Raw genomic sequence first — 20,837 nt, 5'->3', positions numbered from 1 at the left:
TAAATGTCAGAGGGCAGAGGGAGGATTAGGAATTCTCCTGATCTCCAAAATTACCAAGGTTTTCCCTTCTGTGGGGCCCTTCCCAGAGAAAACTTCCAAGAGTCCAAACAAGTCTCATTCACCTGCAATAGTTGTGGTTGCCAAGTCCCAGCTTGAGGGCATCTGGCCTCTTCCCATTATATGGTTGGGAGTACAGTCCACTCGACCTCCAGTTGACACATTCAGCCCCACTTTTACTTGTGCTCCATGTACCCCTATAGGTGAAGCCCAGGTCTTTATAGCACACAGCATCAGTATCTGATTAGAAAGAGGAACATAATAAAATAATGCATTAAATAATCTGATTTTTCTGGCACCATTTTTAAAGCATTTTGCCTCTTATCTTTTTAAGCTGGAAAGAACCTTGGAGATCATTTAGCCCAGCATTCTTATTTTAGAGATGAAGAGTACCTAAGAGAGTTTAAAAGACTTGGCCAAGGTCACTCGGGTATTACGTGGCAGAAATCAGCAGTTGAACCTAGGACCCCCAACTTCCAACCTATTGGCTTTTCACTCAAGACTATGCTAATGTCCACAGGAAACTGAGACCTGGAGTACTTTAAGCAACTTGAGTAATGTCATACCACTAGCTAATGGCAGAGGTGGTGACTTAACTTCCTGAATCTATAGATCATCTGCAGAATTTCTCTTGTTGCAGAACACATTCTCTTATCAGGATAGACAGAGGTGTGCCTGACCCAAGGATTTTTGTCCTTGGCTGGCCCAGGGACTCTCCCTCACACCAGATTCCCAAGGTCCATGCCTCTGACACCTCCTTCAATGTCTAGTGTACTCCCTACATTTTCCCATCCATAGCTTCCAAACTACCTGGACCCCCAGATTACCTAATGGCATTCCTTTCCCATGCCCCTTTTCTATATAAGCTCTAGATTCACCCCCATTAGGTTGCAAGTTCCCCAAAGGAAATTTGCCCACTTGTATTGGTGTTACAATAAACTGTCTCTTGACTGAAAGATGGCTTGAGTATGTGAATTCATCACAGGCAACTCTGCCTTGGCATTCTCGGGGTCTCAGCACCCCTGACCTCTATCCCAAACCTCTTCAAGCTGGAGAAGAAATGGCAAACCTCTTTGGTATCTTGGTTAAGAAAATCCCAAATGGGGTCACAAAGAGTCCAATATGACTAAAAAACAACTGAACGCCTTTGCTAGCTAGCTATATCCTCACTCCCTCCTTTCTCAGTTCTATTCACATTATACCTTGGACCTAGCAAAAGAACTCCTTCTACTAGGCCCTATAGCCTCTTACTCCTAAAACCTCAACGTTACCCTCTTTGGTCCCCTGACAGGACCTTGGCTTATGCCGACACTCTGCTTTCCTCTGTAGAGCTGGGGTTTAGTCATTCACTCAACCACTCACCTATTTCACATTGTTTTCCTTTAAAACCTCTGGGACACTGACAGATAAAATCTGTGAAATACAAGGGCTCCTTGCAAGTGCCCCCGTTGAAGCACTTTGTTTCTCTGCAGCCTATTAAATGCAAAGAAAAATGGAGTTAGTTTGCAAAGCAAATCTAAGGGGGAGTAAAGAGGAATAGTGTATAACCAAAGACAACTCCCTGACCTCTAAATTTCATCTCTTGCACATCATCTTGTCCTTCCTCCTCTTTCTTGTCCCACTACATTTTCAACTCTCTTCAGGTCCAATCATTCTTGCTTACTTTAGATTTTCCATCAAGATTCAATTATTCCATTTGTCACCAACACTTTGACAGACATTTATTGAGAACCTACTATATTCAGAGACCTGTGGTTGATACAGGGTACGATGCAAAGCTTAGCTAAGGTATAGTCCTTTGTACTTATAGAACATGTGATCTAGGCAATCAAGATCAGCTTCCTGGAGGAGATGGCATTTTACCTGTCTCTTAAAGGATAGAAAATGTTTCAATAGGCAGAAATGAGGAGGGGAAGCATTTTACAGAGGCTCTGGGAAGAACTTCCAACACGTCTCTATCTCTCTGTCTCTCAAAAGGGCTGGAGGAGGATAAGGGAAGGATCTTTAGAGGGGAGGGTGGGGGAATAGGGCATATAAAAGAATGTTTAAATTTATGGAAATGGGAGAAAAAGGGAGAGATCTCCCAAAGTAAAAAGTACGCAGCAGAGAACAAAAGAAAACTTACAAGGAAGTAAAGATCGACAGCTCTCAACACAACACATAGTATTTAATATATAGACTTTCCTGAAATGGAAATTTATTGCTATATATTTTGAACCCTCTCTTACATTCTACTGTGCACATGACATGGTTTTTTCTTTTCTTATTTTATATTTATATTTAAATATATAGGTTTCTAATATATTTTCTTTTCTTATTATGCATTTAAGTTTTGGTACTGAAGTCTAAAATTAAAAAAAGACTTTTTAAAAAAGTGCTATGACCTTTCTAGGACAGAATTCCAGTGAGTGAGACTGTGTGTTTGGAGTGTTAAGAGCACGCCTCAATAACGATACTTACTTCGGACAGGTACGCTATGACACCGAGGGTAGCCACTCTCACACCTACAGTATTCTACCCGGTTACTCCTGAGAGCAGGACGCAGCCATGATTCCTGTCCCTGGTAAACCATCTGGGTTTCTTCATCTTTGCAGGTACCTGTGACAACAAACCGGACAACTCTCGTTAGTGTTTTAGGCACCAAATGGTGCCCATCCCCCTCTACCCTATGAAGAGAAGCCCCACAGTTTCAATCCAATGCCCCCACAAATGATAATGATGGTGATAATAGCTGGCGTTTACATTATACTTTAAAGTTAGCAAAGCACTTTCAATTATGTTCTATCAGTTAACAACTCTGTGAGACAGGTACTAAGACAGGTATTATTACCCCTGTTTTACAGGGGAGAAAACTATAAAGTTCTCTTCCAAATGGCATCTTGGGCTTTTTTCTTAACTGAGGTGAGTGATCACAGTCAGAGGTGATAGCTAAATTTTACAAATGGAAAGAAACTGAGGCACTGGAAGGTTAAACAACCTCACACCAAAAAGTAGTTCCTAGCGGAGCTGGGATTATAGCCCAGGAAAGAATATTGGACCAGGAGTCAGAAGTTCTGGATCAAAAAGGGTTTGAGTTCCAGCTTTGACACTAATGAGCTATGTAGACTTGGGCAAATCTCTTCCCTTCTCTGGACTTTGGCTCCTTATCAGACATTTGCCTAGATGATCTATAATCCCTAATCTCCTTTAAGATTTATGACTTCATGACTATCTTGCTCTTTGGACAGGAACCATGCCTTGGGCATACCTAGTACAATTTCTTGTACCTAGTAGATATTCAATAAGTATTTATGGAATGAATGAATTGATGAACAGTGCCAGATGCTTATACATGCTTGTTGAAGAAATGTTGTAATGTCATACCACTAGCTAATGGCAGAGATGGTGGCTTAACTTCCTGAGTCTATAGATCATCTGCAGAACTTCTCTTGTTACAGAATACATTCTCTTATCAGAATAGACAGAGGGATGCCTGACCCAAGGATTTTTGTCCCTGACTAGCCTAGGGACTCTCCCTCACACCAGATCCCGAAGGTCCATGCCTCTGACAACTCCCTCATTATTTAACAATCACAAATAGCATATAGAGACACATAGATAAACATATGCAAATATCTTTATACATCTATCTCCATGGACTTGCTCTCCTTACAAAACATAACTTTTGCATAGTTTGTGCAAACAGGGTTGTGTGTGCATTAAGAACATCCTTAACTGCCCCTTCCTGCCTCTCCCACAGTTTGACTCCTTACATGCCCTCTGTTTTCTCAAACCTCTCTTCACCAACCCCACCTCTTACTCACCTGTGGAGGATCTAGCTCCTCGTTTGAAATGGTTGTGAAGTTGCTGCAAAGAAACGAGGGGAGAGAAGAAAGATATGTGAATGCTGGCTGTCTCAGGAAATAACTATTTAATAAGCACCTACCAAACCAGGCAGCCACCCAAGACAACTTCTCCAATGAGAAAACTATTTATTAGCTCCTGTTTTTCTCTCCCTTCAAGCTAATTTCTCCTTATTGGGAATTCTGTTTTACTTCTCCCACCTCTCTAAATCCTACCCATCATTCCAGATCCCAGTAAAGTCCACCTTCTCCAGAAAGCCTTCCCTGATCACCTTGCCCCCACATGGATGCCACCTTTCTATGGATTCTTGTGTTGCTTGTTGCCTAGGTCACACCTATATTTGACATTTATACCTTGTATTTGTAAGTATCTTTTCCAGAATAGTCTATGGTCTATTTCACCAGATTGATTGATATCCTTTAAACAAGGGACTATAACTTATACTTCTGTATCTCCCCAAAAATGTAGGCTTTGTGAGAGCGTGTTGTAGGTTCTCAACAAATATTGGGTTCATGATATAAGAACACTGGCCAGGAGTCAGCAAACCTGGGTACATTTCTTATCATGATCTTGCCACAGACACTGGGCAAAACACAACCTTTCTGGGGCTTAGTTTCCTTCTCTGCAAAATGAGGGGACTGAACCAGATGTCTCTAAGATTACTTTGTAGGATGACTCCTACAGGAGGAGATCTGCTGACTCCCCATCTGGGGCTCTTCCATCACAAATCAAATATTTATTAAGGGCCTACTCCATACTCTCAAATAAAGGGGTTAGCAGTCTTCTAATACAAGTTATAACCCCAAATAAATCTCTAGTGCAACACCCAGAATAAGTAATGCAAGGGAGAACCAACTACCTCCAAAGGCAATCCAGTCGGCCACTTTGTAACTTTGGGAAATAGAGATGGACCAGATTACTGCCATGGGCCATTCCAACCTAGTTCTATGATCATATCCTTTTGGATAGCTATAAATAGAGGGCTATTCCTGACATCAATTTGCCTCTTTGCAACTTCTAATCATTGCTATGGATTCTATCTTCTGTGGCCTAAGAGAACATGCCAGTTCCCTCTTCCACATGATAAGCCCTCAAACATACCCAGTTCCTTCAGCTGACAATGTATACAACGTAGGTGAGCAGGCTCCTTACCTGGCTAGAGAGAGAGACTACTCCACACAGCAACAAAAAAGCAAAGAATTCACCTGTCATTTTCACACTTCCTTTCTCTGATTTCCTCCAAGTCCTTAAAAAAGAAGAGAAGAATGGGATTAATATTGCGAGATGAGGACTGGAAGACAATCGCAAAGTCCAATAAATCAATCAGTATTTGTTCGGCAGGTACAAGATGCTGTAGCTCTAATGTGACTGGATCTTCTTTGTCTGGATCCGGAACCAAACTGAATTAAATATTAAATGCTTATTAAGCACTTACCGTATACACAACACAGCTGAAAACTTTAGGAAAGATAGAAAGTTTAGAGATAACACTGTCTCTGTCCTTAAGGATCTTATAATCTAGTTGAGGAAACAGATTTGAGAAATGTCAAAGTAGAACTGCCAGGGCTTGGAACTTGATTGGATATGAGAGGCAAGGGAGAAGGGAAAGTAAAAGATAACTTCAAGATTTCAACCAGACCAGGTATATGATACTACCCAGTGACCCAAGCATTGATGTCAGACAGAGATGGACATTGATGCCAGTTAGAGGGAAGATGAAGAAGAATGGAAAACACTGGCATCAATGCTCGGAAGATATGTCCATCTATAGGCTGAAAGAGGTGTTCAATGGCATTTCTTTAGAGTCAGTCAAGCACCCTAACCTGAGTTCCTATAGAAGTGATTCCTGACTGCCACCTGAGGCTAACTAAAGTATTCTCTCTCTCCTCTCTCTCTCTCTCTCTCTCTCTCTCATTTTTCTACTAGAAATCATGAAGTTATTTAGATCTTACTGCTGGCACCTCAGCATTAGTTGAATCTCAATTTGTCCTCAGTGCCTTCCCCATCGTTGCCACTGACACAGATTCTAGAGCCATTCCTGATGCTTACCAGCAAATGTCACTCCTCTCCCTGCCCCCAAGCCAACCAACTGTCTCATTTTCTGTTGATGGAGTCGAGTCCAGCACTGTGGGAATGTGTAGAAATGAGAGCCAGCATCCTGTTTGCAGGATTCAACTCATCTATTCCTGGATTCCAGTCTTCCAGTTTCCATTTGCCTTTCCCTCCTGTCTTTCCCTTGGCACTTAAAGTAGGTTAGTTGGTTGGGGTGTTATTTTGTGGTCTGGCAAGCCATCTCACTCCTTCATCCACCAGAATTAAATCAATGCTTTTCTTCCTTTGACTCATTTCCCTTCAGTCACAACAATCTCTTGATCCCATTCCCCTCCTCTTTATCTCCCCTTTCTTCCCCAAAGCTCTAAGAAACTAGGCTTCCTCCATCTGTGCAGAGACAACTCCAGCTGAACCTTTACTCTCCAAGCCTTTATTCCTGCCTTTTATTGACTTCCTCTTTGTTCTTTTATAAAACTCCTGCCAAAGTTAAGTCATCTCCCACCTTCCCACTTGATCTTTTCAGGGTGAATGAGAGACAAGGAGGCTCATTGTACCTGACTGAACTTTTCCTGGGTAACCAGCAATTGGAAAACAGAAGAAAAACTAAGGCATGAAGGGCTGATAAGAATAAGGAGCTGGGAGGGTGAATAGGAGGATGTGCAGGGGTATTTGATCTAGAAGGACTCCCCAAAAAGCATATATTGGATGAACTCAAAGGTATTTCCTGCTTATGGTGTCTGTCTTCACTCTCAGTTCCTCTCCTTACCTTGAAGGAAATAAAAGTCCAGTTGTTTGGGTCTTTGTCTGACTTGGGCAGCTCAGAGTATGACCACTTCTATCTGCTGCTTTTTGGAATGATTTTACTTCATACATAGGAAAAGTCCTATGATTTTCATTTCTTGATCACTCCAAAAGAAAGGAGGGAAAATTCCAGGGTATCTCCAGACTGGAACATACTTTGGAATATTCTGAGCACAGGGAATTTCTCCTGCTTTCCCTAAATTTCCCCTTTCTCCACTTTCCCCTAATTATTCCTTTAACTTCCTCTTCTTGATTTCATCTCATTGCTAATTTTTCAAGTGGTGGTTCTCAAATAAATTTCTCTTAGTATTTACAAATTTCACATATTTATAAATTGATATCCCACTAGGTTATTATCTTAACCACAAAGGCTTAATGTCCATCACAGTATGTAGGATAATGTCCTACACATTCCAGCTATCTCAATAAATTTGGAATAAATGAATGAATGAATTAAACTCCTTTATTTTTCCATCCTAAATTTAACAGCCCTTTAATTCTGATTACTCCCTGCTCATCTCCTCCTCACTATCTTGTCTTTCCTGAATGAAATATGAAATAAGAAAAGCCTTTGAAAACCTTAAAGCACTACGTAAATGCTATTTTTTTCCTGGATATGATATCCAGTTTCATCTTCTCATCCCTAACATGGATCACATACATAGTACATAGCCCATGATAGGTGCTTGAACTGAGTTGGCATCCATTAAGTTCCATATTTTAGTAGCCCCAAGCACCACCAACCAAACACAATCCTAAGAGCTGGAAAATGAAGGAAGAATTCACTTTTTGTTCACCTGTCAGCTTGCCTCCGCTAAAGCACCCCTCTCATGCCTCACTGGAGTGTGGAGGTCACCCTGAGTTTTCAAAGTCTCTGAGTCAATGGAGCATAAGGCCTGGCAGATCCCACCAAATTGGAAAGGAAAACCTGACTGCAGACTGGGAAACAGACTGTGTCTCATCCAAGTACTAGTCTAGCTAAGCATGGAGAAGGTCTCCATCAGGAGGTTGGACAATAGGAGTTAAGGTTTTTTTTGGTTTGGGTTTTTTTTTTTAGCCACAACAACCCAGGAAACCACCTACTAAACTATGGAGGGACTGTGATCTATTTACAAAAATGGAAGGAATGCCCACACTTTCATCATCGGTTCATTTGAAGTGGGAAAAAATCAGTCTTTCCTCAGAGGAAAAGATTCCCTCTGTCGAGTTTCAGCAAGGAAATTTAGATGGGAATGTCCAACAGCACTGTGGACACAGGGCCCTCTTTGCATTTAGGACACAAGAAAACAGGGTAAGGGGAAGTTATTGTCATTTTCTGCTGCTACCAAGGTTTGGCATTTTCCTGGGTTTTTTTTAAGCTGACTGTCAATGAAGGTACCTCCCTACTGACTCCCATTCCCACTATCTCCCTATTAACACTCCCCCTCCTCAGTAGCCACACATACAAGCACACACACATGCACACACAGAGCTAATCCAGTTCAAGCTAGTCTCACACACAAACAGAACTGTGGCTGAACCCATGCTGCATAAACAGAGCCCATTAGAGCAGCTGGAGGGGCTGGTGGGATGGAAAGATGACAAAGGACTTAGTCACCAGACCAGCAGAGTGAGCCAGTGAAATTGATGGAAAGGAGACAAGGGGAGGGGGGATGGTACATGAAAAGTTTCCTTGTCTGTCCTTTGTCAGAGAAGTTGGGGGTAGGTAGGGGTCAGGGACAGCTGCCTGGGTAAAAGAAGAGGAGAATGCAACACCCCCCTCAGAAAAACAAAACCCAGTAAGCCACACAATAGATCTGTGGGATCAATTTTGAACATTTCTTAGTTCCCTTGCTGGTATCGATGGGAACTCATGAGATTGAAGGGAGGGAGAATAAAGCTGATTCAAAACTGAAATTTTCAAAAAGACAAGCTTAGAAAAATGTTTTCAGGTGTTTGTTTTACAAACAGTAAGATGATTCCCCCCCCCCCCCATTTGATTGTACTTAAAGGATCTCTCAGATTTGAAGTGCCCCAAGAAAAAAGTCACTATGTTGTGATATGGATTCCTCATGTTTTTCTGCAGAATCACCAAATATATAGCTTTGAGGACACAAGGGAAAGGTGCCACATAGTGAGAGGGCAGTCCAGACTCATGGCCTTTTTTTTTAAACCCATATTTCCACATTAGTCATGTTGTGAAAGAAAAGTCAGAAGAAAAGTGAAAAACCATGAGAAAGAAAAAAAAAAAACAAAAAAAGAGAAAACAGCTTACTTCCATCTGTATTTAGATTCCATAGTTCTTTCCCTGAATGTGGATAGCATTTTCCATCATGAATCTTTTGGAATTGTCTTAGATCAGTGAATTGCTGAGAAGAGCCAAGTCTATCAAAGTTAGTCATCTCACCATGTTGCTGTTACTATCTACAGTGTTCTCCTGGTTCTACACACTTCACTCAGCATCAGTTCATATAAATCTTTCCAGGTTTTTCTGAAATTCCAGGCCCATGGTCTTAAAAGATACAATGCTGTTCCAGGAATGGGAAGTAAAGATTTTAGAACTGAAATGATAGAATATTTCCAGCCTTCTAATAAACCTGTTTCGTTCTTGTTGATATTATTGGCACTATTTTATAATAGGCGGTAATGGAAAGAGCATAAAAGTAAAGTCAGGACAACTGGGGAATTTTTCCATTAACTCACATTTATCTAGTCATTTATGGTTTACAGATCACTTTCCATATAGTATCTCCTTTGATCTTCTTAACAATTCTGCAGAATTAGGTATTTACTGCACAGGCAATTTAATTCTCATTTATGAAGGAAAAGCAGTGCACCAGAATGGTTAGAGAACTGGCCTCAGAGCCAGAAAGACCATTGTACAACTACCTCCCTACCCCGACTCACACACCTACATGCTGCCCAGAAGACCCTGGGTAAGTCAAACTGACCTCTTAGTCTCTACACAACTCTCCATGTTGTTGATACCTACTTTTGTAAAAGGAGTTTCCTCATCTGGAAGAGAAGTTCCCTATAACAACAAATTGCAGGGCCAGTCCCTGTCTCCTATCTTTTCTAAACTGAGTTTTGGAGAAATTAGATGACTTAATAAGGATCTTGTAACCATAATGAGTCTGGGTATTTCTATAGGAACAATCAACCATCAACAAGCTTGTATTAACTATCTGCTATATACTGAGGATAGACTCAGCTAGATGATACAGTGAGTAGAGTACTGGACTTGGAATTAGGAAGAATAATGAGTTCAAATCTGGCCTCTGACACTTAACAGCTATGTGACCCTGGGCAAGTCACTTCACCCTTTCTGCCTCAGTTTCCTCCTCTGTAAAATGAGCTGGAGAAGGAAATGGCAAACCTCTCCAGTGTCTTTGCCAAGAAAACCCCAAATGATGTCATGGAGAGTTGGACACAACTGTAGAAATGACCCAACAAAGATCCAGGAAGCTGTCTAGTCTAATCCACCACTCAAGACTGAAACAACTGAACATAATAAGCACTGTGATGGGTGCTGGGGATGCCCATGTAAAAGTAGGACATTCAGCTCCTGCCCTCAAGGAGCTTCCCACAGGTCCACAGACATCCAGAATACATACAAAATAAATGCACGGTGATTTGAGAAGGACACAGGACACTAATGACTGGGGGAATCGGGAAAGGCTTCTGGAAGGAGCTGGCACTTTGGCCAAGTCCTGAAGGGAGCTAGGGATTCTAAGAGATAAAGGTGAAGAGAGGGTTTGGGAGGCATTCCAGGGATGGGAGGAGCCTATGCAAGGACACAGATGGAGAGCAGCAAGCAGACCAGTTTGACAGGAGGAAAGAGCCTGCCGTGGAGTCAGCTTGGAAAGATAAGATTAGGGTCAGCTTGAAGAGCCTTAAATGCCAAGAGGAGGAATTTGTATTTGACCTTTAATATCCATAAATCTTAGATCTGGGGCCAGAAGGGGTATTAGAGGCTACTTAGTTCAACCTTCTTTGGGGAGGAGGGAACTGAGGTCTAAAAAGGTTAAGTGAATTTGTCCAAGGTCACATAGCTGGGAGTTTATGCAACAGAGGAGTGATGTGATCAGGAAATGATTTTAGGAATGTCACTTTGTGAAGAATGTATTAGAAAGAGGAGAGACTTAAGTCAAGATGACCAATTATGAGGATATTTCAATAGTCTAGGTGAGAGAAGATGATGGCCAGAACTAAGATGGTAGATGTGTGAATTGAGAGGAAATGGAAAGGAGAGATGCTGTGGACACAGAATACCACATTCAGCAACTGATGGAATGTAAGAAATCAAGGAAAATGGGAAGTTGGGGCTGATTCAAAGTTTGTGAATTTGAGTGACCTGGAAGGACATTGATGCCTTTGACTGAGAAAGTTTGGAAGAAAGAAGGGCTTAGGGGGAAGGATAATCAATTCCATTTTGAAGATGCCAAGTTGAGAAGCCTATAGGATATCCAGTCTGTGGAACTAGAGTTCAGGAAAGAGACTAGTGCTGGATGTATAGACCTCAGAATCATCTGCATAGAGATTATCGTTGAACCCATGGGAGGCAAAAATGTCACCAAGTGAGAAAGTGTAGAAAGAGAAGAAGGATCAGAATAGAGCCTTGGGGGGAGGGGTATACACCCATAGTTGGGGGGGTGAGAGATGGATGGTGATCCAACAGACAGGAAGGCAGAGGACCAAGATCGAGCAGCATCAGGAAAACCCAGAGAGGAGAATGTATCCATGAACAGAGGCTAGCCAACAACCAAATGCACCAATTTTGAGGCAAAAGATACAAGTTTTGATTTGAACTTGTGGAATTCAAGATGGCTCCAGACATTCCATCTGAAATGCCCAATAGGCAGATAAAGATGCATGACTAGAGCTCAGGAGAGAGACGTTAGATCTGGGAGTCATCTCTATGGAGATGGTAATTAAGCTCAGAGATGTTGATGACACTACCAAGTAAGAGAATGTAGAGAAAGAAAAAGACTCCCAGAGTCTTGAGAGAGACCTACAGCTCAAAAAGAGAATTTGAAGGATAAGAAGCAATGAAGTGTAGCAAATAGAGTCCCAGACTTGCAATCAGGACAACCTTAGTTCAAATCCTACCCAAGTGATTTACTTCTTCTTTTACAAAACTATTCACCTAAAGTAGAAAGGGGGCAAAATTTTCTCTTCCTCTCCCAAAATTCTTTAAAGTTTTGTAGTGAAATATGAAATTAGCCAAATTGTCATGGAAACATTAATTCTTGACATGCTCTATTACCATCAACCTAGTCTCCAGGGCATCTGGGATTGGTTGTGGAGAAAGAAATAGACTAGATCTCAGGGCAGCTAGGTGGTGCAGTGGATAGTGCACTGGCCCTGGAGTCAGTAGGACCTGAAATCAAATCTCACCTTAAGTACACTTTAGTTTCCTCATCTGTAAAATGAGCTGGAGAGGAAAGGGCAAACCACTCCAATATCTTTGCCAAGACCATCCCAAACGGGGTCACAAAGAGTGACTATAACTAAACTAGCTTCACCTAGACTTGGAATCAGTAGAAATTTGGGTCTGAATTCTAGCTTTAACACATACTATGGGCAATTCAAGTAACCTCTTTGAACCTCAGTTTTCTCCTCCCTAAAACAGGTTAACAATACTTTCACTACTTATCTCACAAAGGATATCTTGGGGAAAATACTCTTCAAATCTCGAAGTGCTATAAAAACATGAGGTATTATTTAAATGATTAAGACCTAGCCTAAGCTTGTTAAATGGAGTGGTCCCAACAACACCACCAAAAATCTAAAACAAGAGGAATTTAACAATCCAAGTTCCTTCTGAAAACTCTATTTAATCTATTCATTGAATTGTTAACATTGAAGTTGGAATTTAAATAAATCCTGAAAACACCATCAAATCGGATTCTTGTTGAATAATAATTATTGCTCTTCAAGGATACTCCACCCTCTGGCTAAGAACTGGAAATCAAAGAGATGCCGATCCATTGGGGAATGGCTAAACAAGCTGTGGCATGTGCTTGTGATGGAATATCTGTGCTATGATAAATGATAAGCAAGATGATTTCAGAAATACCTGGAAAAACTTACATGAACTGATGCATAATGAAGTGAACAGAACCAGGAGAATGTTGTACAAAGTAACAGCAATATTGTTCAGTGGAGAATTGTGAATAATTTAACTGTTCTCAGCAATACAATGATGCAAGACAATCCCAAAGGAGTAATGATGAAAGCATACTACCAACATCCAGAAAAAGACCTGATACTGATTGAATGCAGACTGAAGCATGCTATTTTTCACTTTCTTTCATTCTTTTTTTGTTCTCGTCTTCTTGTACAGAATGACTGATATGGTAATGTTTTCCATAGTTGCACACTTATAACCTACATCTGATTGCTTACTGTATCAAGGTGGGGGGAAGGGGAGGAAGAGATAGAATTTGGAATTCAAAACTTCATATAAAAATATTTTAGTTTTTTTTTTTTAAAGGATGCTCCACCCTCCCCACACAAGTGGCATAATCCGGGAAATGAAATACACAATAATACAACAATGCTCCATTTTACTTCCAAGTTTCCATGTGGACAGTCAGGAAATAAAGAACTGAGGCTTTTCATAGTATGGTAACAAGAGCTCTCCTTTTTTTTTCCCCCTTCCATTATGTCACACTGAATGTGTGACTAATGTGCAAGGAGGAAGAGGGCTTCAGTGGAAGGAGATCCCTGAATTTGGAGTCAGAAGACATGGCCCTAAATCCTTACTCTGCTGCTTATTCCTCAAGCTATGGACCCTCATTTGCCTCCTTTTAAAATGAGAGGATTGGATTAGGTGATCTCTAAACTCCCTTCCAGCTCTGATTTTGTAAATTGCGCACTGGAAAATAAAGCCTTGCATATGTGACTTTTAATATGTTCCAAGTTATAAAGAATGTTTATCAGTTAATGATGAAAAGCAGATAGGCGTATTTCCTACTACCTTCAAATACTCTGTGTCCTCTGTATCAACTTGTAACCGGTTCTATTGATCCAATAAACCTTTATCTTATGCTGTCTACCAGTTGTCTACACTCATAGCCTTTTTAATAAGTAATCTTATTTCCTGCTCAGGGAAGTTACCTTAACTTGATTTTATTGGCTTTTTATTTATTTTTCACTGCTTCTATGATTCTGATACAGAGGTATTTGCTCTGCATGTGCTGTAACCTTGTGTCCAATCTTTTTATTATTTTGAGGGCATAAGGGGAAGGTGATTAGGATCTGTAATTTCGTCCATATAGAAAACTTTCTTGGAGAGGAAATTCCCCAGCTACCAATGCAGGTCTGCACTGTTCTGTAATTTACAGCCTTAGAGAGAGTGACTGGGCATGGAAAATTTAAGTGGTCACCCTTCAATCATAAGAAACCAAAATGAGAAGCTGACTTTTCTAGAATCTCACACCTGAAAAGATCCATTTTAAGGACTATAATACGGCCAGGCTTGGTTGGACACAAGACTTTACATGAATAAAAATGCAAGGCTGGAAAATAAGGTAACAGGAACCTTCCAAAAAACACCTTTGTGTGACCTAGATGGCCGTCCCTAGCTTTTGGCATAACCTTAGCTATAAGCAAGCAAAAATAATATATTTCCTTTTCCTATAATCATAAAAAACAGGGAAGAAAAGAGAAGAATAACATTTCCTGTGTGGTCTTTTTTTTTTTAATGATCCATACCTTGTGGCCAGATTTATAATCTGCCCTCCTCCCCTCCCTAGCTATTTTTGAGGCTCTCCAGAGTAAAAGGATTTAGAACTTCCTTTGATATATTGTCACGCCACTCTAATGTCTAACAAACCTGCCACTGCCCAAAAAGATTTAAATACCCATCTGAAATCATTCTTTGGCTTAAGCTATTAAAACTTCTATTTCTTAGCTCCCTTGCAATGAAGACAAGCAGACCCAAAATCCACCATCTCCTAAGAGGTGCCCAAGAGCTCAATGTTTTGCTCTAAATAGCAAAGTAACAATGAGCCCACAGGTAAGAGTGGCAGTTCAGGGCAAATACCTTGGGGGATGGTACATTACTGAGGAGGGGAGTAGAAAAAGTGCAATGCCAACAGGTAGAACTCAAAGACACCTGGGGATCCTCCAAGAAGCAATGCGGTTCTGGAATCCTCAGCAATTCCCAAACACTTAGCAAATTGTTGACTGACTTCAAACTAGATTCCCTGCTACCTTCCGGCTCATATGGAGTTGAGGCAAAGTCCCCAATAGAGGAGTCCTGTCTTATCTCTGGTGTCAACTCAAGCAAATGGTGGACCCCTTGAAGGGGTCACAATTCAAAGTGGATTGCCAGGTTCATCCTACCTACAACCCACAACCCTGAAGGCTCCCCAACTGTAAATTTATAAATCAGAAGCATAATAGACCCATTTTCAGTGCACTTTGCCCAAGTCATCCCTCTTTTCTATTCTCAGTCATCCAATTAGAAAACTGCCATGCAGATAATCCATAGTACTATTACAGCTGGGTATTTTTTAGCAGTATATACTTGTGCAATTAAGTACCTATCTATTAACTTATAATAGGATTCTAGTCCCAGCTCTTTTACCAGATAGCTATGTGACCAAACCTCTTTTTCTTTGACAGTAAAGCAAAGGGTTAGACTAGGAGATTTCTAAAGCCATTTTCAGCTCTGAATGGCCAAGCTGGGCTAGGTTAATGCGAGGATAGGCCATACCAGGCTAGGTTTGCACAGGCGACTCAGGTTCAGATCCCACATCTGAAACTTACTAACTAGCAAGGCAAGTCACTTAACCTTGCTTAGTCAGTTTCCTCCTCTGTAAAATGGGGAGAATAAATAACAACACTTATTGTTGTGTGATTCAAAGGAAACAATGTATGTAAAGGGCTTTGTAAACCTTAAACTAATAGGTACAGTAAATGTCTACTGTTATTATCATCATTATATTAAAGTAGACCATGCTTAATTAATTAGATGATGTCAGACCATACTAGCCAAAGGCTAGACTAAGCTAGCCTAACCTAGACTGAGCCAAGTTAGGCCTAGGGTTAAGGGAATGTTTTTCCTCCTTCCCTTCAGATCTCACTCTCTAACTAACCACAATCTTCTTGTTCCTAGTCACTCAATTATCTTGGGAGAAGTCTATTTCTTTTTTTGGGGGGGGAGGTCTATTTCGCATGCAGATTAATGAAATTAATAAAATTTTATTGTCCTTTGTAAATGAATAGTCCACTCACTAGAATAAGAAGTCTGGATCTCTGTGCTTTGTTCTCCAATAACAACGATGGTTCTTGATAACCATCTTCATCCTTTCACCCAGTCTCCCATGAGACTGACAATACTCATAGGCTCACGTTGCTAAGGGAGAGAAGCAGATTCTGTGTCTGAGGGCTTATCGTATAATCCTAGTGGATAAAATGCTGGACTTGGGAGTCAGAAAAACCTGAGTTCAAAGCTGACCTCAGACAATTACCAACCGTGTGATTTCAAACAAGTGATTTAATTTCTATCAGTCTCAGGTGCCTTATCTATAAAATGGAGAGAGTAATAGTATCTATGCCCAGGGTTGTTGTGAAGAACAAAAGAGATGTTATTTATGAAGTGTTTTGCAAACTTCAAAGTGCTATATAAGTGCAGCCATCATCATAACGATGATGTTAGTAACATGCTCTAATAACATGAACTTACAAAATGTTATAGTAGAACTTAAACACCTTTGGGGGCCCCTAGGTGGTGCAGTGGATAGAGCACCAGGCCTGGAATCAGGAAGACTTCATCTTCCCAAATTTAAATCTGGCCTCAGCCACTTACTATCTGTGTGACCCTGGACAGGTCATTTATCCCTGTTTGCCTCAGTTTCCTCTTCTGTAAAATAAGCTGGAGAAAGAAATGGCAAACCACTCCAGTGTCTTTGCCAAGAAAACCCCAAATGGGGTCATGAAGAGTCAGACATGATTGAAAATGACTCAACAACAGGTAGGAGTTTTCTTCTGTTGTTATCAGAAGTGTTGGGTTTTGAGTTCAAATCCATTCTGCATATTGGCTTTTTGGCTTGGTCTACACAAAGTCAAATAACCAGATTAAAAAGGAAAAAGAATTTTTTTGCATATATCCAAATATTTAAGGTCATATAAAGAATTTATCTGAAATCAAAAGCTCTGCCCCATTCACTCCTGACAATATGAGTAAGACCTATAGTAGAAAACTAGTTCCTATTACATAGCTCTGATTGTTAACAACTTGTGAACCTTCAAAGGAACGTACAGGAGCTCCCACTTCCTCCCAGGTGGACAAACCTAGAGACATCATTTGTACATGGCTAAAGAATCACAGAATCTCAGAGTTGACCTCAAAGGTCATCTAGCCCACACCTGTACAAGAATGCCTTCTACAACATACCTGAGAAGTGGTTAGCAGGTCTTTACTTGAAGACCTCCAGGGAAGGGGAGCTCACAATATCCACTGACAGACAGCCCATCCAGTTTGGGGCAGCTCTAATTGTCAGGGAGGCTTGTAGATAGGTAGGTAGACAGATGATAGATAGATAGATAGATAGATAGATAGATAGATAGATAGATAGATAGATACATACATACATACATACATACATACATACATAGACACATAGATACATAGACACATAGATACATAGAGAGATACATAGATAGAGATACACACACATATCAAGTTAAACCTTCCTCTCTACAGCTTTTGCCCATTGATCCTAGCTAGGTCTGCCCTCTGGGAGCAAACATAGCAAATGGAATTACTCTTCCACAGAATAGTCTTCCAGTACTGGAAGATGGCTATCATATACCCCCTTCAGCCTTCTCTCTTCCAGGTAAAACATCTCCACTTCCTTCAGTCAGTCTTTTTACAGCACGATCTCAAGGTTCTTTGCCATCCTGGTTGGCTACCTAAAATGTCTAGAACTAAATGCAACACCTCGAGTATGGTCTTACTAAGGTGGCATATGGCAGGACTCATCACATCCCTAGTTCTGCATCTCTTAGTTTGACCCCAGATTATACAAGTTTTGTTTTTTTTTAATGCCCATTGCACTAAAAATGCACGCTTGCTACCACTTATTTACTTTTTTCCCTATATAACCCTATTGACTCATACAGAGCTTTACATTCCACTAAAATCCTCAGATTTTATTCAAACAAATTGCTGCCTAGTCATGACACCCTTATTTTGTCCTTGTAGACTTAATTTTCTAAACCTGACTCATCCCAATTAAATGTAATTTTGTTAGATTTGGCCCAATGTTCTAGTGCTTAGCACAGTTCACAGTAGGCACTTAATAAATGTTTATTGACTAATGACTGACTAAACTGCTCTAGCTTCTACAGAGTTTTCTAATGCTTTCCAAGTCTTGTGCTCTTTGAAAATTTCATAAACTTGTTAAGCTTCATTGAAGTCACTGATAAAAATGTGGATCAGCACAGGACCAAGTACTGATCTTGAGGAATAATAACGGAAAGAACATAAGCTTTGCAGTCAGGCAAACTGGGTTCAAATCCTGGCTAGGATATTTACAACCTAGATGACCTTGGACAAGTCACCTATCCATTCTGAGCAGGCTAGAAACTGAAAGCCTTCAGGTAGGGGAAGGGGCCAGATACATTTTTTGGTGGTTGAGGAGAGCAGGCTGGCATTTGGCAGCACGCACCTATTATCAATGAGTGTACCCCAGGGCTTTGTCCTGTGCTTTTTCTCTCTCTACACTCTCTGTCTTGGTGATCACAACATTATCTGTGGATGCAAAGATCATCTCTGTACAGATGACTTCCAAATTTACATATCCAGCCCTCATCACTCTCTCCTGAGTTCCAATATTTCATCAACAACTGTTTGCTGTACATTTCAACCTGATGTTTAATAAATACATTGAATCTAATTATAGAATTAATCTCTTTCTTCAGTTTTCCCCCAGATGTTTGGCCTCATGTAGACTTGACTTTAGCTGATCGTACTTAAACACCAGATGAGAGAGCTGATAGCACTATTATAATCTGCTCAACTAATCAACATTCATTTACTCAGTAAGGCTCCTCTGACCAACAGGAATTTACAAGGTGGTGAGTCAGACTTCCTAAAGTTCTGCAGTGCCTGGCCGTGTCTATGTTTCATGCTCTCGAAGCTGCATCTCTCTATCTCAGATGATACTGCACCACGTCCCAGAGGAGCACAGATCACTTCCACCAAGGCCAGACTTACAAAAGAGAAATTATCTCGAGTATCGAGAGAAACTGGCTCCAGGCATTTGGAGATAAACTGAAATGGCCTAGGGGAGACAGGACTAAGAAGGAGCAGTGTGGGCTAAAGAAAGCTACTATTTGCTTGGGTTAAATTTCTGAGACTCTAAAGCTGGAATCTTTGAAAAGGAAGGCTAGCCCACACCGAAGGGAGGAAAGGTGCTATTTATAATTCAATAGCCAAGGTGTCCTGACTAATGCACCAATAGGAAGCATTTTTTTTAAGCTAAGTGTTCACATATTGATTCAAGACCTTCCAAATGTCTAGATCCTCAGATGCCCCCAAATATCCATGGGAATGGGAGAGTATTCTTCACTGGGTTGAAAATATAAAAAACTATTAGCAGACTATTTCCTTTTCTCCTGTTCCTCTTTTTTTGTTTTTTTTTTCTTTGGAAGAGAATGAATGAAAGACCACATTAGTGGCTTGAGCTGTTATCAAGTAGTCAGGAGACCTCAGCTGGCAGTCCAGATCTACCACCAAGTTAACTGTTTGACCTTAGAACCACTTGAACCACTGTTCTCCTTCATGCTGTTCGCCACCAGTGGTCTGAGGACTGAGGTATGTTTGCCTCCTTTCCTCCTTGGGAGGTTAAGAAAATGAAAGATTACAGGAGTGAAAATCTAGAGAGGCTTATAGGCTTCCAGGGGGTAAGTGCTATATGATTAAAGGCTATTCAGCTTATTTTTTTTTCCACAATTAGAGAGAGAAATCCTTAAAGTACCCTGTCTATCATCATCCAGGTAAGAAAGTTGGAGACAAAAAGGAGGGAACATGAGGAGGAAATCTGGGGAACGAGCCCAGAGGTCTTTGTGTGTACAGATCACTTCTCCTGCCCACCCCTCCACTCCCAACCCCCTCACTCCCCTACCTAGCACACCTCAGCAGGAAACTCCAATCATGCAAAAGAGATGTTCACCTTCCCCCTTTACCTTCCAATTCCTTCTGCTAATTAGGAGACACCCAGCCAGTATCAGGCAGGTAAACTGGCATCATGTTAATGTCCCGGAGGAAGATGACTTCAGGTTCATTAGTCATCAAGTGTTTGCACATCATTTTTGCAAACTGCTTTTCACTTTTTCCTGACTCTGCATATCAGAGGCTTCTTCTCCAAGGGTTATACCTATTAAACTCTCCTACCCATGCCACAGAACTACTGGAAAGTTGTGGACTGGCTTTGTGCTTCTTTCTTCTTTCATCCCTTCTTTCTTCTTTTCTCTCTTTATCTCCCTTCCTTCCTTCCTTCCTAATGTAAACAGCACTCTCTATTACCCCTACTATGGCCCCAACACTGCATTAAGTAAGCCCCAGGGCAAATGGTGAGAGCTGTATGAAAGAGGTCCCACTTCAGCCTCCTTCTATCCACAGTGCAAAGCTAATACTAACTTTCAGAAATCCCTTTATTGTTGGGGTTTCCTCGGGATGCCTAGCAAAGGGAAAAGAGGAGCCCAGCTAACAGACAGTGGATATGTAATACATAAGACCTACCTCTCCTGGTCTCCTGTACCTCTCCAAGGACTTTCTGCCAAGTTCCAGGCTCGTGGCTGAATCTCAGCTCTGAGTTCCCTGAACAGCTCCCGGCTCCTTTAAATTCCAGTGACAGAGGTGGGGTCTGTTGCATGGAGTGGGCGTGTTTCTCCCCTCTAGGAGAATGCCCAGTGGAGAGGCTGGAGAGATGGAGGCAAGCTGGGGCGGGCCTGCTTTTATTGCTAAGGAGGGGGAGGAAGTATGAGATAGCCAACCTAGCCTGCTCTGTCTGGCCTTGGGCCAGTCTGTATTATTCACTGGGTTTGATTTTGTAAAGACACACTTGGATTTCTAAGTAAGTATATAA

General features: G+C 41.1%; 1 protein-coding gene across 2 annotated transcripts in view; it reads right to left on the bottom strand.

The window, feature by feature from the left end:
• The window catches only part of PLAT (plasminogen activator, tissue type), a 38,930-nt gene extending 18,250 nt beyond the window's left edge, over positions 1-20,680 (bottom strand). For both annotated transcript variants that reach the window (XM_072635072.1, XM_072635073.1), the window contains exons 1-6: positions 20,492-20,680; positions 5,053-5,146; positions 3,861-3,903; positions 2,518-2,655; positions 1,420-1,530; positions 123-297 (exon numbers count right to left, since the gene is read on the bottom strand). In XM_072635072.1, coding sequence (XP_072491173.1) covers positions 123-297; positions 1,420-1,530; positions 2,518-2,655; positions 3,861-3,903; positions 5,053-5,112 — 527 coding nt within the window. In that variant the 5' untranslated portion in view covers positions 5,113-5,146; positions 20,492-20,680. The remainder of the gene's footprint in view (positions 1-122; positions 298-1,419; positions 1,531-2,517; positions 2,656-3,860; positions 3,904-5,052; positions 5,147-20,491) is intronic.
• Between the last annotated feature and the right edge of the window lie 157 nt (positions 20,681-20,837).

Source organism: Notamacropus eugenii, chromosome 1 (assembly GCF_028372415.1).
Source record: "Notamacropus eugenii isolate mMacEug1 chromosome 1, mMacEug1.pri_v2, whole genome shotgun sequence".
NCBI classification, from domain to species: Eukaryota; Metazoa; Chordata; class Mammalia; order Diprotodontia; family Macropodidae; genus Notamacropus; species Notamacropus eugenii.
Note: the sequence above shows the minus strand (reverse complement) of the source record. Positions and strands in the feature narration are given on the sequence as shown.